General features: G+C 34.5%; 1 protein-coding gene across 2 annotated transcripts in view; it reads left to right on the top strand.

The window, feature by feature from the left end:
• CNTN5 (contactin 5) overlaps window positions 1-15004 on the top strand; it is a 1378474-nt gene extending 1363470 nt beyond the window's left edge. For both annotated transcript variants that reach the window (XM_045483542.1, XM_045483543.1), the window contains 2 exons: window positions 7354-7522; window positions 12218-15004. In XM_045483542.1, the coding sequence (XP_045339498.1) occupies window positions 7354-7522; window positions 12218-12321 (273 nt within the window). In that variant the 3' untranslated portion in view covers window positions 12322-15004. The remainder of the gene's footprint in view (window positions 1-7353; window positions 7523-12217) is intronic.
• Window positions 15005-15643: the final 639 nt, after the last annotated feature.

Genomic DNA, 15643 nt, shown 5'->3' with positions numbered 1-15643 from the left:
GACTTGCATTTGTTAGGTATAGTGGGAAAATCACACTAGCTTCTGAGTCAGACAGACTTTTGTTACTTTTGTGTTACTCTGAGCAAGTTGCTTGATCTCTCTGAGTCTCATTTTTTTAACTTCAAAATGGCAAAATAAAAATAAAATAATATATATCACACAGGATTGTTTTAAGGGTTAAATAAGATAATTTATGTAAAATAGTACATAGCTGTTAGCATATAGAATGTGCTTACTTACAAATAGCTACTATTTATTCTAATTTTTGGAGGAAAATATCTGGTTAGGTGAAATTTTAACAAAAGGAACTGATCTTTGAAAAATGCTTGCCAGTTCTGTCTACAGGAAGACAGTACAAGTCACCCTAGAATACCTTCTTGTTGGGGGAAGAATCACTAGCTTGTTCCATCTTAGGTGTGTAAGTTAATGACAAGTAGGTACATATTGACAGAGGATTTTTCTTTCTTTTATTTCCTTGAAATAGTTATACTTTCTTATGTCCTTCAGAAGAAACAGCTGCTCCCTAAGAGAGGAGTCTGTTGATAACAAATGGAGTGAAACCTCAAAGCCTGTTCTTTTGCAACTAAATATTTTTAGAATTTCTGACCGACAGGATAATCCCCAATGAGAGACTTATTGGCAGAAATGTCACTAAGGGCCCCATGAGGGAAAGAAGAATTTAGGCTGATGACTGCAGCTTAATGCAGAGCCTGGATTCTCCTGGGAAAGTCCAGTTTTCACAGAGCAGGTAGCTCTGGCTGAAATCTCCTCCTGATGCAGGCACAGGGACTCCTGGGTGGCTCAGTCAGTTTAGGGTCTGACTTCGGCTCAGGTCATGATCTCATGGTTCATGAGTTCAAGGCCTGCATCAGGATCTCTACTTCAGCATAGATGCTCTTCGGATCCTCTGTCTCCCTCTCTCTGCCTCTCTCTCTCTCTCTCTCTCTCTCTCTCTCTCTCTCTTTCCACCTCTCAAAAATAAATAAACATTAAAAAAATAGAAACAGTAGGCACACCTGGGTGGCTTAGTCTGTAAGCATAGGACTTCAGCTCAGGTGGTGATCTCACAGTTTCTGGGTTCGACCCCGCATAGGGCTCTGTGCTGACACCTCAGATCCTGGGGCCTGCTTCAGAGTCTGTGTCTCCCTCTCTCTCTCTCTGCTCCTCTCCTGCTTGCACTCTCTTTATAAATAAATAAATAAATAAATAAATAAATAAATAAATAAATAAAACATTAACAAAAAAGAATAGCTGCAAATTTAAACTAAACGATGTAACCCAGAGAACACAAGCTTGTAGCCCCCTTTTCTGAGTATGACTCTGAGGAAAACTCCTCTAGCCCAGACAAGGATCTGCACTGCAGCTAAAGAGCTGTGCCCCTGCAGGGAGATTCACACAAGTGTGGAATGGCCAAGGCTGAGCATGAAACTCAGAGGAAAATGATCTCTTTGATTCCTACTACATCCCCACAAATTACTGCCAAACCAAGAATGACCTAACCTCTGGACCAAGAATGCCAGTACAATAGTGGGCCACGTAATTAGTGTATGGCAGTCACAAAGACTAAAGTAGGGACAAGTCAGTACACTACTTCCCTATCCACAAGGTAATTTGAGGTAGAGGACTTCCTGCTAAACAGGGTAAGAGAAAGCTTCCACCATTAATTCCAATATCAAAAAAAGAAGTAAATTTTATTTTTGCTCCTTATCTTTGCTAAGTTACTTTACTTTTATAAGCAAAAGACATCACTAGAAATGTACATCGTATCTACATACGTTAAGTTTCAGCCTGTGACAACTTGGAGTCAATGCTTAGATTTAAAATGCAAAGATTACGTATTCCAGGGGCGCCTGGGTGGCGCAGTCGGTTAAGCGTCCGACTTGAGCCAGGTCACGATCTCGCGGTCCGTGAGTTCGAGCCTTGCGTCAGGCTCTGGGCTGATGGCTCGGAGCCTGGAGCCTGTTTCCGATTCTGTGTGTCTCTCTCTCTCTGCCCCTCCCCCGTTCATGCTCTGTCTCTCTCTGTCCCTAAAATAAATAAAAACGTTGAAAAAAAATTTTAAAAATAAAAAAAAAAAAGATTACATATCCCACCTTTTGTATTGAGTCCAGTGTAAAGTAGATGAATTCATAAAGGTCTTTAGCTCAAAGTTTTCCGGATTTTGAAAATTATTGAAAGATGATAAAAATGGAGAAAAATAGATTTGTTCTCCAGACTTGACCCGTAAATAATACACTCAATTTTTTTTTACTTATAGTTAGGATACTATATACGAGATTTAACTCATTCTTTGAAAACAAACCACAAAGATAGCATAATAAAATAATAATAAGTTAAAATAGTGGAATTTGACTAATCCATTTTCTAAGAAGCATGTATCTGACTTGTTTACTTAACTTCAGAATTGAAGTGTCAATATATATATAAGGCTAATACATTAACAGAGAATTATATGAGACATTTTGTGCAAGGTGTTAACAAGAAAAAGGAGGTCTCCTCATCATAAATCTTATTGGGAACTTGACCAAGAATGTAGTGGAAGAAGGATAGAATCAACCCATATGATTGTGTCAGAGGTGACACATTAGAATTAAATTCATTCAGATAAATATGAAGTATTACCTAGCTGTGAAATTTCTTACTGCATTTTTGAGATCATCCAAGAGATCCTGAACTTCCTGAGATTTTGTTTAACAAGCCCAGATTTGACAGTAATAGTTTCAAGACATCACAGTTTTTCATTTAAAACTAAGAGAAATACAAGCTTGAAGAACCAGAAGAAAATTGGGGAATTCCAGATATGGCTACAAATTATTGTCACTCATATAAAATAACTCTCCATTTGAAAAGTTGAATCAAATTTGGGCATTTATTTGTGTATTTAGGACTTCTTCAGGTCAATTATTATTTTATTTTCTTGTCTTTACAGTTTCAAATTCAGAAATAGTAACCTATATTATTAATATATTATTTATAAGTGATCAGGAAAATGGAGCAAAAATTTCAAATAATTTTTTTCTAATTTAATGTATTTTTCCCAAATAAATTCTTTTCAAAGAAGAAAATTTCATTTTTGTAATTCCTCTAGTGTGAGGTCTATATGTAGAGTCCTTACTAATTTGGGCTTATCTGTTACTGGCATTCCTAAAGAAATACCAATACCAATAACAAAGCTGTGGTGTAAAGCATATTCAGCCATAATTCTCCTTAATAATCTTGAGCATGGAGGAACTTTTTCTTTATATTCTGAAAGAAGCTTACCAAGATTATAAAGTAAAACAACCATCTTATCTCCACTTTATTCTTCTCACATAGATTTAAGTTCAAGTGAAAGGGAAAATAATTATCAAATCCCAAGGAGCTATACTTTCACTTGTGCAAATATTACCTTCCCCAGCAAAAGAAACTTTTATATACTCAGAAAATAATGCAAGCAGTTCAGAAGGAATTCAGGACAAGGACCTCAGGCTACATACCAAAAAAAATAAGGTCTTATTTTTCTAGTCTACACCTACAAAATATCCTTTCCTACATATACAACTACTTTTCCGTACATCTCCCCTCATCACCTCTACTTTCTGCCTATTTACAGAGCCAAAGAGAGTAAGGGAAAATCAGGCTCAAAGTTTACATATTATTATGTGATCCATCAATATAAACGGAAGTTTATATTTATTTATCTAACTTAGATAGCAGGGCCTTCCAGACTCCTGAGATATATGCACACTTGGATTGATATTTTATTCCACACCCTACAGAATTCTGAAGCCCACCTCTATATTTATCCAGGAAGCCAACCGCTATATTTATCCAGCTTCTCAGGGGACTTAATGTCTATGATCATTCTAGTCTCACTGATTTCCGGTATCTTGCAGTTGTTCCTTCATGTTATATTCACCCTATGTATGGACACAGCCTCTTTCTTGTGATACCCCAAAATTTAAAAAGACTCATATATAATTCTCTTACATGTAATTATGCTTGAAATTTTTCATTATAAAATATTTTTAAAATGAAAACAGAAATGACATATATTATTAAATATATGCATGTACAAAGCAGACTTGATAGAAATGTTGGCGGGAGCAGGCAGAGTGAAAAGCACACCTTAGATGCAAGGATCTGAAAATTGTCCATAGGAAGTCCTCTTCTTAAAAGTGCATCTGGCTAGGGGCGCCTGGGTGGCGCAGTCGGTTAAGCGTCCGACTTCAGCCAGGTCACGATCTCGCGGTCCGTGAGTTCGAGCCCCGCGTCAGGCTCTGGGCTGATGGCTCAGAGCCTGGAGCCTGTTTCTGATTCTGTGTCTCCTTCTCTCTCTGCCCCTCCCCCGTTCATGCTCTGTCTCTCTCTGTCCCAAAAATAAATAAACGTTAAAAAAAAAAAAAATTTAAAGTGCATCTGGCTATACTCCAGTCAGTGGCTTCTTAGTGGGACTTGTGCTTCCCAACTTTTTTATCTTGCTTCTACCATTTTGTTGACTTGTCCCCACCCTCCTCTTTCCACTAGAGCTTCAGATTCCTTGCCCTCTATTATGAAGAGCAGCTGTCCCCATTGACTATTCCCAAGATGCTAAGCTGCTGAATAGGCCTTCCTTTTAATTGGATCCATCCTTCTCAGGGGGCACTTATAGTAAAACCAGCAAAATTTATTGTTATATCTTTAAGCATACTCATGCCATTATTCTGTTAGCATCAGACATATGGACTAGCCATTTCCAGATCATGCCTTTCAGAATAGCAGTACAGCTTTAATTTTTTTGTTTAGAATTACCTCTTTGAATAACTCACTCCTCCCAGCTGTTAAGGAGAATTTGAGAATAGTCTTGAAAATACACTTTCCTTTATGCCGAAAGATAGCTGCCATGGTAACTGCCATTCTGTAAATGTCCAGATTCGCAAAGTATTCTCTGGCTTCCTTATTGTCAATAACTATTTCTGACATGTCTTGACTTAGCCTTGACTTAACTCCTTAGCTAACTCACACATTCCTCATTCTAATTCATCTTTTCTAAATCAGGATTTTAAAATGAGCCAAGATTCTCTAAAGTATCTAAGACTAACCATTCATTTAATGTATCTTTTCACTTAGTATACCCACTTACTGGCTCATAGCATCACATCTCCCTGGATGTATTGGTAAAAGCTACATTTAATTTCAAACTCCTTTTGCTACCATTAACTGACATTTTTCCTGCGTTTACCTTTTGTTTCTAAATCTCAACTGATCCACAAATTTTTTTTCAACTCTGGATTTTACAGAAGCATTAGATATGCATTACTAGCTGCATTTTTCTTTGTCATAAGAATTGTAATTTATTGAACCATAACAAGAATGTCCTCTAAAACAGTCACTCCCCTGCCAATCCCCACCAATTTACATACTTTCCCATTGCCATAAATTTGCTTTCTAATTACCTCATGTGGATGATTAGAATTCTAATTCATTACACTGCTACAGTCAAAATGAGAAACCTAAATTCTGACACAATTATAATTTTTTAAGCCGAAAGAACCTGCTATGGGCATGCTCTGAGAAATGTTTCTGATTCCTCAAGTCTTGACCAAGTACCCATGCTGTGCATTGCTATCTCACTAAACACAGTTCCTATTGCAGTATATATCACACTTCATTGCATTGATATCTGTCTCTACTGTTATACTGTAAGTGCCATGAGATCAGGAACGATGTGGTCTTGTTCTCTTATGAATCTCTGATACATAGCACTGTTCCTGGCCCACATGATACGCCCAATAAATATTTGATGATACTCCTATCATTCTGAAGCTACACTGAGGCTATGACTTCCTTCCCTATAAGTATTTCAGTACATACAATTATTGCACAGGTTATATACTTTTCAAGAGGAGTTACTTCTCTCCTGAAACCCTGAAGTAAACTTAAATCTGTGAAAGATAAAGGAAATGAAATTGAGGGACCATATATTACCAGAATGCAAAGGGGAGGATCAGATGCAGGCAGACTTCAATATATATCATTATTGTTCTGCTAAAGTTTATTCCCCTCTATGTACATTGGTTCAAGTGCAAAACATATTTTTAGAAGGAAAAAAAAGTATAAATTTTTTGTCTAACTTCCTAAGACAGTCCATCTTTTATGATGCAATTGAAATACTGACCACTGACAATGAACAATAATGGCAACAGAAGTAGCTTTCTCTTATTAAGCTTACCATGCACCAGGTCCTATGATGGGCATTTTATATGCATTCTCCCATTTCATTCTCCTAACAAAGCCATGAAAGAAAAATTATTATCTTTATTATATACTAGAGGCACTCGAGGTTTAGAAAGATTAGTAACTTGCCCAAATTTGCCCAGACAGGAATATGGAGATTGTGTTTTGTTTTGTTTTGTTTTGTTTTGTTTTGTTTTGTTTTGTTTTGCTTTGCTTTGTTTTGTTTGTAGGAGATTGTTTTGAATTGGGATCTGTAAGTAGATACAATATAATATAGCTCTGAAACAGCTCTTAACTGATCATCAGAACACTAACCTTCCAATGCAATATTTTCCCTAACTAGCCACCTGATCTTGTATAAATTGCATAACTCCTGTGTTCTTTGCTTTCTAATATGTAAACATGGGATAATTCTATGTCCTAATTTGTAATTCTGAAACTTCCATGAATACATGTTCTATTCTAGTACCACGGCAGGTGTTGAAAAAGCCTTCCCTCTACCGGCCAAAGTATCCAAATGCCAGTTCACAGAAAAGCAAACAACAACAAAAGTAAAAGTAAAAACACTAAAATGTTAACTTCCAGCCATTTCTTACATTGTTAAGGATTTATTATTGATGGGTTTAAGAAATTATCACTTTAGTCCTTTCAATTGAAGAGGACAGGTGTGAGTACTCACTCGGGATACTATCCATTTCAATAACCAAGAGTAAAAGACTTTTAGTGATATGCCCCTCACTACCTACTGCCCTAGTCTCAATATCACCATCTCCATATATCTTCTGTTTATTCCATACCTAATGCTATGGTTTTGTACTCCTTGGGTGTATTTTTTAATCTTCTCTTATCTTTTCCTACAATTCTCATCCTTTTCTCCAACTGGTGAACTCCATTTATCTTCACATACTTAGTTCAGGCATCTCCTCCTCTAAAACGTGTTTCCTAACCCACAGACAGAATTAAATTCTCTCTTCTATATTTTCATAGCATCTTTTTACACTTCCAATGCTGCACATAGCACATGCATTATATTTGCTTACATATCTGTCAAAGATGTAAGCTCCCTCTGCTCAAAATGTGACATACAGTAGTCAGTCAATAAACATTTGGAATCCTCAACTGAATAGCAAATGTTTAAACCTCTACTATTATTTCCAGGTTTTTTACAGGCAAGAGGGGCACAGCAACAGTCAAGTTATTGAAACACAGAAACCTCAAGCAGTAGTACCACTCCCTGATGCTGGAGTCTATATTATTGAAGTTCGAGCATACAGTGAAGGAGGGGATGGAACGGCTAGTTCCCAAATCAGGGTGCCATCCTATTCAGGTATGTTTTGATTGGCATAATAGGCTTAATTTGATGACTACCAACAAATAGTGTAAGCCTCACCAAAATTAATATGATGAATTGCATGGTTCACATGAAGGGTCTCATTTCTCACTCTGATTTCCATACCATCCTCCAATTAATACATGGCAGTATGTCTATAAGTGCAGAATTTCTACAAATCTAGAAAGGGGTTGATCTTTTCATTAGAATGTGCTTATTTGTGAAATTTCCTTGCCTATCATGGTCTCTGGCTATTTCAGCTTTGCAATATTTTTTAAATGTTTATTTATTTTTGAGAGAGAGACAGAAACAAAGACAGAGTATGAGCATGAGCATGAGCAGAGGAGGGGCAGAGAGAGGGGAGAGACAGAATCTGAAGCAGGTCCAGGCTCCGAGCTGTCAGCACAGATCAGCACAGAGCACAACACAGGGCTTTAACTCACGAACCGTGAGGTCATGACCTGGGACTTAACTGACTGAGCCACCTAGGTGCCCCTGCAATATTGCTTTTAAACTGCCATTGCACTATTTTAACATACTCATTTTTCTATTATCTTGGTCACCTTTATCATTAGATAATGGAGAATGAGGTACAGGAAAATTTAAAGGAAATTCTTCTAAAATTAAACTTTGATCATGTTTATTGATTTCAAAATAAATTGTAAATTCTATTGTGTATTATTTTTGTATTGCTTTGTCAGCTTTACTGAGATATAATTCATACATCAAATTTTGTAGGTTTAAGGTATACAACTTGTTGATTTGATACACTTATACATTGCAAATTTATTACCACCATAACATTATCTTACTAACACCTTCATCACTTCATATAACTGCCATTTCTTTTTGTAGTGAGAACATTTAAACTTTACTCCCTTAGCAACTTTCAAGTATGTACTACAGTATTATTAACTGTACATTAGATTTCCAGAATTTATTTGTGACTCATTGTTATTATTAACAATATTAATAATTTCCAGCTTTTACTGAGGCTTTATTATGTGTTAGGCACGATCATAAGTCCTTTAAATACATCATCTTATTCAGTCTTACTAACAATTATATGAAGTAGATGGCATTATTCATATTTTACAGAGAAATTTTAAGTAACTTGCCTAAGATCTAAGTGGAAGAACCAGGATTTGGACCCAGGTATGGTTGTCTCCAAGGCCACATATCTTTACCTCTTTACCACTACCATCATTATTACATCAGCAAAGGAATTATAGGACAAAAACTTTACAAATTTGGTAATGAATAACCATTTCATTGATGTAGTCAAAAAAGGAAACAAAAGATTTAATAAAGTATGCAAATCTCTCATTAAGAAAATATTAGACAATTTTCATTAAGTCCTTGAATAAAAATATATAATGTGCATTGAATTAATGGGAAATTATGAACATTATTTATTCTCATTCTCAAGCAGAATTGTCAGCCCAAAGGGAGGTATCCAGTGATATCCTATAGGACTCTGTATGTGGCTTCATTGTATTCAACATATTTATCAATTTGGATTAAGACAAAGGCATTATATATGAATTTTTTTGATGCCAAAAAATGAGGTAGAAAAAAAATAAAAATAAATGAGGTAGAAGGCAAATATAGGGAAGAAAATAATTAGAATGAAACTTTGAGGAAAAAAAAACATTGACATAATATTTGATAAGTAAACTCTTACATAAAAATACAAGATGAGGGGCACCTGGGTGCCTCAGTTGGTTTAATGTCCAACTCTTGATTTCGGCTCAGATTATGATCTCACACATTGTGAGATCCACCCCTGTGTTGGGCCTCATGCTGATTGTGCAGCCTGCCTGGGATTCTCTCTCTCCCTCTCTCTCTTCCCCTGTCCCTCCCCAGCTCTCTCTCTCTCTCTCTCTCCCTTTCTCGCTCTTTCTCTCTCTCTCTCAAAATAAATAAATAAACATTTAAAAAATACAAGATGAGATAAAGGATATTATTGGGACAATTGATAAAATTTGAATAATGTCTATAGATTACATTATATATATATATATGTATATATATATATAAATTAATTTCCTCTTTTAAAAAATTCTACTGTGGCTATATAAGAAAATGTCTTATTTTTAGGAACTATGCATTAAAGTATTTAGGGTGAAAGGTACATCATGTCTGCAACTTACTTTCAAATGACTCAGGAAAATGTATATATTTATAGAGAAAATAATAAAGCAACAATGATGAAACAAACATTTAAGGAATCTGGATGAATTCTTTGTTCTATTTTTATAGCTTTTTGACACATCTAAAATTATTTCAAAATGAAATGTTAAAAATAAAAAACACAAGATATAGGAATTCTGACACTTTTCAGAAATTCAGGTGAAAAGGCCTAAGAATTTAAATATATTGTGGCCCCACAAAAACTTAATACACTTTATGATTCATTTATAAAAGTATAGTTTCAAGAGCAAGAAAGGTAATAATGTCTCCACACTGATTAGTTCACAATTGAACTGTTCATATGTGAGTATAAATTTTCAAGAGCACCTTGACAGATTATTTCCACAAAATGAAAAAGATGACAACTCTCTTCTTTATTTGCTTCATAAGTCTCAAATTTCTAAAAACAACAATACAATGAGCATTTACTGACCCTTGATCATATTCTTGGCATTATGCTAGGTGTTTTCTGTATATTATCTTATCTTTTTAACACACTTCTAAGTATTTTATTATTCTCCAAATCCCCAAGATTCCTTTCAACTCTAAGACAGAGTGTAAAGTGTCATCTGGACAATATCAGCCCCAAGTTTGAGAGTACTTATTAAAGACCTTGATTCTCCCATTGTACTGTAACTTCTATTCCATGAAAAACAAATTGTCAACTTTTATGTTTTAGTTAAAACGATATGGCTAGTGCAACACATTTTCTGAGTTTTAATGAAGTGAAAACATAATATTGTCTATCACAGATCCATAAGCAACAATTGGTTTCTTTCTTATCATTTTCCAAAAACCAAAACCTCCAAGAAGTTCAAGGACTTGCTCAAGTGAAAAAGCTATTGATTTTGCAGTTGGGACTAAGACATAATTCAGTGTAGTTGTTTGTATTTTGTTTCGATTTGCTATACTAAAATAATGTTTTTTCTTTGTGGATTCTATGTGAAATTTGAGATATAGTCCCCAATTAGCATTCTGAAAGTGAGATGTTTTTGTAAAAGTATCATGTTAGTGGATTTGACAAGGACTCAGTCACTCTCAAAAAAAATAGAAAAAACTATTTTCACAGCTTTTATTATTAAGCATGCATACCACTCCAGTGAAGCTTTCTCCTTATGCCTTTCTTATAGCTCACATGTAGCCATGCACTTCCTAATAACCTCTTTTGTACAAGTTGAACTACATGTAACATTCTCTAATATGTTGATTAATAGTTTCATTAGCACCTTAGCTGTAAAAATTTTCAAAGTAAAGATTTGCTGCTGCTGTGTGTGTATGTGTGTGTGTGTGTGTGTGTGTGTGTGTGTGTGTTACCAAACAAATGATTCTTCAGCTCTTAAGTAAACATCTGGGGAAAATTAGATACTATTTCCATAACAAAAATTATAACCAGATCCCATTAACACTCAACTCTGGCTAGAGAAGATAACTTGACAGAAGGATGATTCCAAAAATTGAATGGTACATTTATTTTATTATTAATCTATCATTAAGGTCTCAATCAAGGTCAAGGCCCGTCATTATTTTAAGAGAGACAATACATAAGAGCATCTGTTTCCACTAATCCCAGCTCAGTGACTTAAAGCAAGTTCTATTATCTAAGCTCCAGTTCCCTCAACTGCAACAGGGGGATAAAAACAATACTTACTGCATAGGTATGTCATGAGGATCGAATAAGATAATATGTGTAAAGAGCTCAGTACAGCACATTGCATATAGCAAGCATTCATTAAATATCAATCATGATGATGATACTTCAGACTTCTGGCTTGAGGAACCATTAGTAAAGTTAAATCTAAGGGTAACATTTAGTTTATGTGGAGCTTAGTTATGTGGCATTACCTAAACTACTTCAAACTAATCAATTCAAATCAGTAAGTTTAATCTAACAGCCAACCCCCCTAATTCATTAACTGCATACAATGATTTGGTCTCAAGATGGAAGAATTTCTACTGGATGTAGGGAAGAGTGACGAAAGATGGCTCTCCTTTGCCAAGTTAGGTATGAAAATCTAAAATTTAAGCCTGGTCAACTTAAACAGTTAAATAAATGAATAAGCTATGAGTATAATAAATTAAATAATTTTATTACTAAATTCAAAAATTGACTGAAGTAATTGAATTAGGAATTCTTATTGCCACAAACTTCTGCTAATTATTCTTGTTCCCTTTTCTGAACAATGTACTGTAGAAATTGTTTTACAATTCATACCTGGAATTTGGGATGTTTCCCATCAGTGAAATTTACATCATTGGTGAAAATTACACTAAATTTCCTGATTAGATTTTTTTTTATTTGACATAGCCTTTTATCACAGTATTCCATATATAATTCTACCTGCCATGTAATTTTGGGGAAACCTTTATTTTATAAGCACACCCTCATTAGAAACAAACCCATGTTGCACTCATTAGTATTACATACCTAAAAACAATTCTTTCCTAGCTCAAGCAAAACCAAAATAATTTGCTCCATTTAATGCTTCTCTATTTTCACAGGTGGGAAAATCACTAGTGCTCAATCGACCCTCCACACACTCTCTCCATCTTCATCATCGGTAACATTACTCTTGGCATTGATGATTCCCTCAACCTCTTGGTGAAAACTGCAGCTTAATTTGCTTTGCTTTCCTTTAGCGTGAAAATAGAGGTGAATAGAGTGTAGTGTAAGTGGAGACCCAGGACCCTGAGATGAGCTTTAAAATTTTGGGACTGCACATGGTGCACTTACAAGAGGTTGGGGGGGAATATGACTTATCCATCAGGTTTCTCTTTGATTTTGTAAATGGAGAGGACAGTTCTTGGTCCAATAAAAATATGCAGATTGTATGTAATGAATTTTTTTTGTAAGTAAAAGTAATTTCTGTCAAATGTATTCTTTACTTTTTTAATATGTTGGAATTTGATTTTATATCTGATGACCCTGAATGTGTGCCATCCATTTGTTAATTAAGTGGTCTCTAGCAGATCTGTTTCAAACACAAATACAAAAAAAAAAACTGAGAATGAAAAGTTTACTGAAGACTCTGCAACTATCATTTTTCCTTTGGCTAACTACCCCAATTGACAAACTGGTAGAAGATATGAAAAAAATAACTCAGTTGTGTGATCCATTATAGGATAAGTACACAAAAATTTTCTCAAAAAATTTTAGTTACTGCATAGAAAAATAGCAAAATTTGTCAATATGCTATTCTATATGCATCCCTAGGGCAAATTATTAGGGTAGGGAATAAGCCATTTACATTAGCGCAAGGTAAATAGAAAGTGATTCCAAATGAATTTAAGTGCTATTGTTTTTCATTAATTACTATGTTATCCAGCTGCAAATATAGTGTTTATTTTAGTTACAAAAAAGATTAAAGTCACACGCACAAATATGGTCACTAAAAACGGCAGACACTAATATGCTGCCAAAGGTGCTAACTTGAAAAAAAAAATGAATACAGGACACAGCTTTCCCATTTCCCTACCTATTGCCAAAACAGATGTTGAATTAGGTCCAGGGCTTTCTTCTAATTGTCAACAATTTTAAGGACAATCAAAATTTGTTGTGCAAATAATTATGCATACAGATAGTCTGTGGATTAAAATGGTTCAAGCGTAACAAATAAATTTTTATTTTTAATATACTTCCATGCATCACATACCACTTATAAAATATTAGCAACTACTAAAATAAAAATAACATCTTGAATAAATTGATCTTTGAATTAAGCTGTGGAAATATGGCCTCAGTATAAGGCTCAGCTAGTCTAACTAGCCATACACTGCTTGGGAAATCATCCCCATTTGCAATTTTGGGGAGTTACCTTGAATGGAAGTGACCCTAGAGAGTTTGAAATTGTAGTGAAAGTTTTCTACTTGATGATAATCATATAGAAGTTCCAACTGATATAAGAATATGCCACAGTTCACCTAATACCCAAGATGCCTGAAGGGATAGTTATTGCAAAGTCAAATGCCAAAAAAAAGAGCTTGAAGAAACTAGTTTTGCAGATGATGTTAATATAAAAGAAAAGTAGTTTCTTTTCTTTTATAAAATCTAAGCCTGTTAATTCTGTTTGTACCATCCTTAACAGCAAGCAAAATGAAGCATTAATAAGCTCACACTGCTGGCTCTAGAGGTTAATCTTTACAGAATCAGGATATATTGGAATTGTTGTTTTGAACATCCTAGAAGATTGGGTTCAGAGCCATAGCACAACTATTTAAGTTGCTTACTCATTCTCTTTTGGGGGGGGGATTATATCCAAGACACCCCTAAACAAACAAGAAGTGATTTACAAGACTATTTTAGTTAACTGATTACTATAGTAAATGACTACAGATGGTGAATATTAAAGCCTGTGAATTATAACAACCAAGTGGCCTTCTTTCAGTACCCCTTTGGAGTGGGACAGGCTGGACTTTGCAAATAGAGGAATGCAAACTGTTTAGCAAGTAAAAATATAAAGATATAACTCTCATGAATATAGTGTAGCTTGCAGGAACAAATTTTGCATCTGAAAAAAAAAGATGCAGCAAGAATATAAGAGAATGGGCAATAATTTCTAGTCCATATTGATTAATCAAATAATTTTCTTTATCTTCTGTGATGTTTTATACTAGATTTAGTGAAGGACTTTAAGAATTAAGTTATTACTGAAACTCTTATAAAATGAAGTCCAGTAAAATATGTCAGTTTGTGGCAAATTAAAATTAACCAATGTTTTCAACTAGCTGATGGATGGTACACGTCTGATAGAATATTTACAAGTAGAATGTCTGATGTATTCTTACAGGAATTGGAGATAAGGGATGTTTTTACTCAACCTGCAAAGAATATGTATTTTGCATCATAAACTATAAAAAACATAGGTTTTAAATGTTTATGTTATGTTTTTCTGTATTACATACTTGTTACTTTGTAGAAAACAGAACAGCATTCCTTATCAAGGTACATTATTTTTCAGCTGCAGTACTGAGTGAGCTTTTTCTTGGATGGGATAATAACCGCACAGTCTTAAGTCACTGAAGAGACTGTATTTTTGTATAATGACAGTTGAACTATGAAGGAAAAAACACTTCATAAATAAAAATTTCATGAAAGTGAATGTTTTGCATACCCAAAATAAGGTACTGTGGACTCCATGTCAAACCGTTAAATATATTGTATACAATCTGTATATATACTATATATAATGGTATATATCATGTGGAAGGCACAGTCAGATAATAGTTCTGTGTACTGTTCTTGTAACACTAGATCTTTTTAATAAATAATTCTCTTTTTATTGACTTTTATCTTCTCTCCTGTGAGATACATGAATGGCATTATTTATTTCATTCAGACCACAGTATGATCATGATTACGGTAGTGTTTTTATGCTGAAAATATCACAATGTTAGTACTTTCTTAGTACTTTATGTTACAATTTTAGGTTCAAAAATCTCCATAGATGTCCATGGTAGTTCCAATTCAAAAAGTGGAAGCCATGTCAAAGAATAAACCAAAGAAGAATTAACAAATGGAATACATTTAGAATTAGACTCATGATTTATTTCTTCTCAAGAAAGGAGACTTTACCAAATGAGTTTTGAAAGAAGTTTGTTAAGTGCATAATTATGCTTTTATTTGGAACAGTTTGTAACAATCTATCCTAGGTACAATTTGCATAGATACACTTACTCATCTTTTGTGTTCCCTTAGCACCATGTATACATTTTTATTATACAAGCAATCACATGATTTTACAGTGATTTGTTTATGAATGTCTGTTTCTCTTCCACTCCCTAGGCTATGGATCCTCCAAAAAGAGACTATCTTATATTTATCTTAGGATTTCTCCCACCAGTGCATAGCACAGGTACATATCAAGTGAGCAATTAATTGGGTTTAATTTAATGTTGCCCTTAAAATTTTCCTGTAGAACAGGCTTCCTA

The sequence above is a fragment of the Leopardus geoffroyi genome, chromosome D1 (genome assembly GCF_018350155.1).
Source record: "Leopardus geoffroyi isolate Oge1 chromosome D1, O.geoffroyi_Oge1_pat1.0, whole genome shotgun sequence".
Taxonomy (NCBI): domain Eukaryota; kingdom Metazoa; phylum Chordata; class Mammalia; order Carnivora; family Felidae; genus Leopardus; species Leopardus geoffroyi.
The sequence above is the reverse complement of the archived record's forward strand: the minus strand, read 5'-3'. Positions and strand labels throughout refer to the sequence as shown.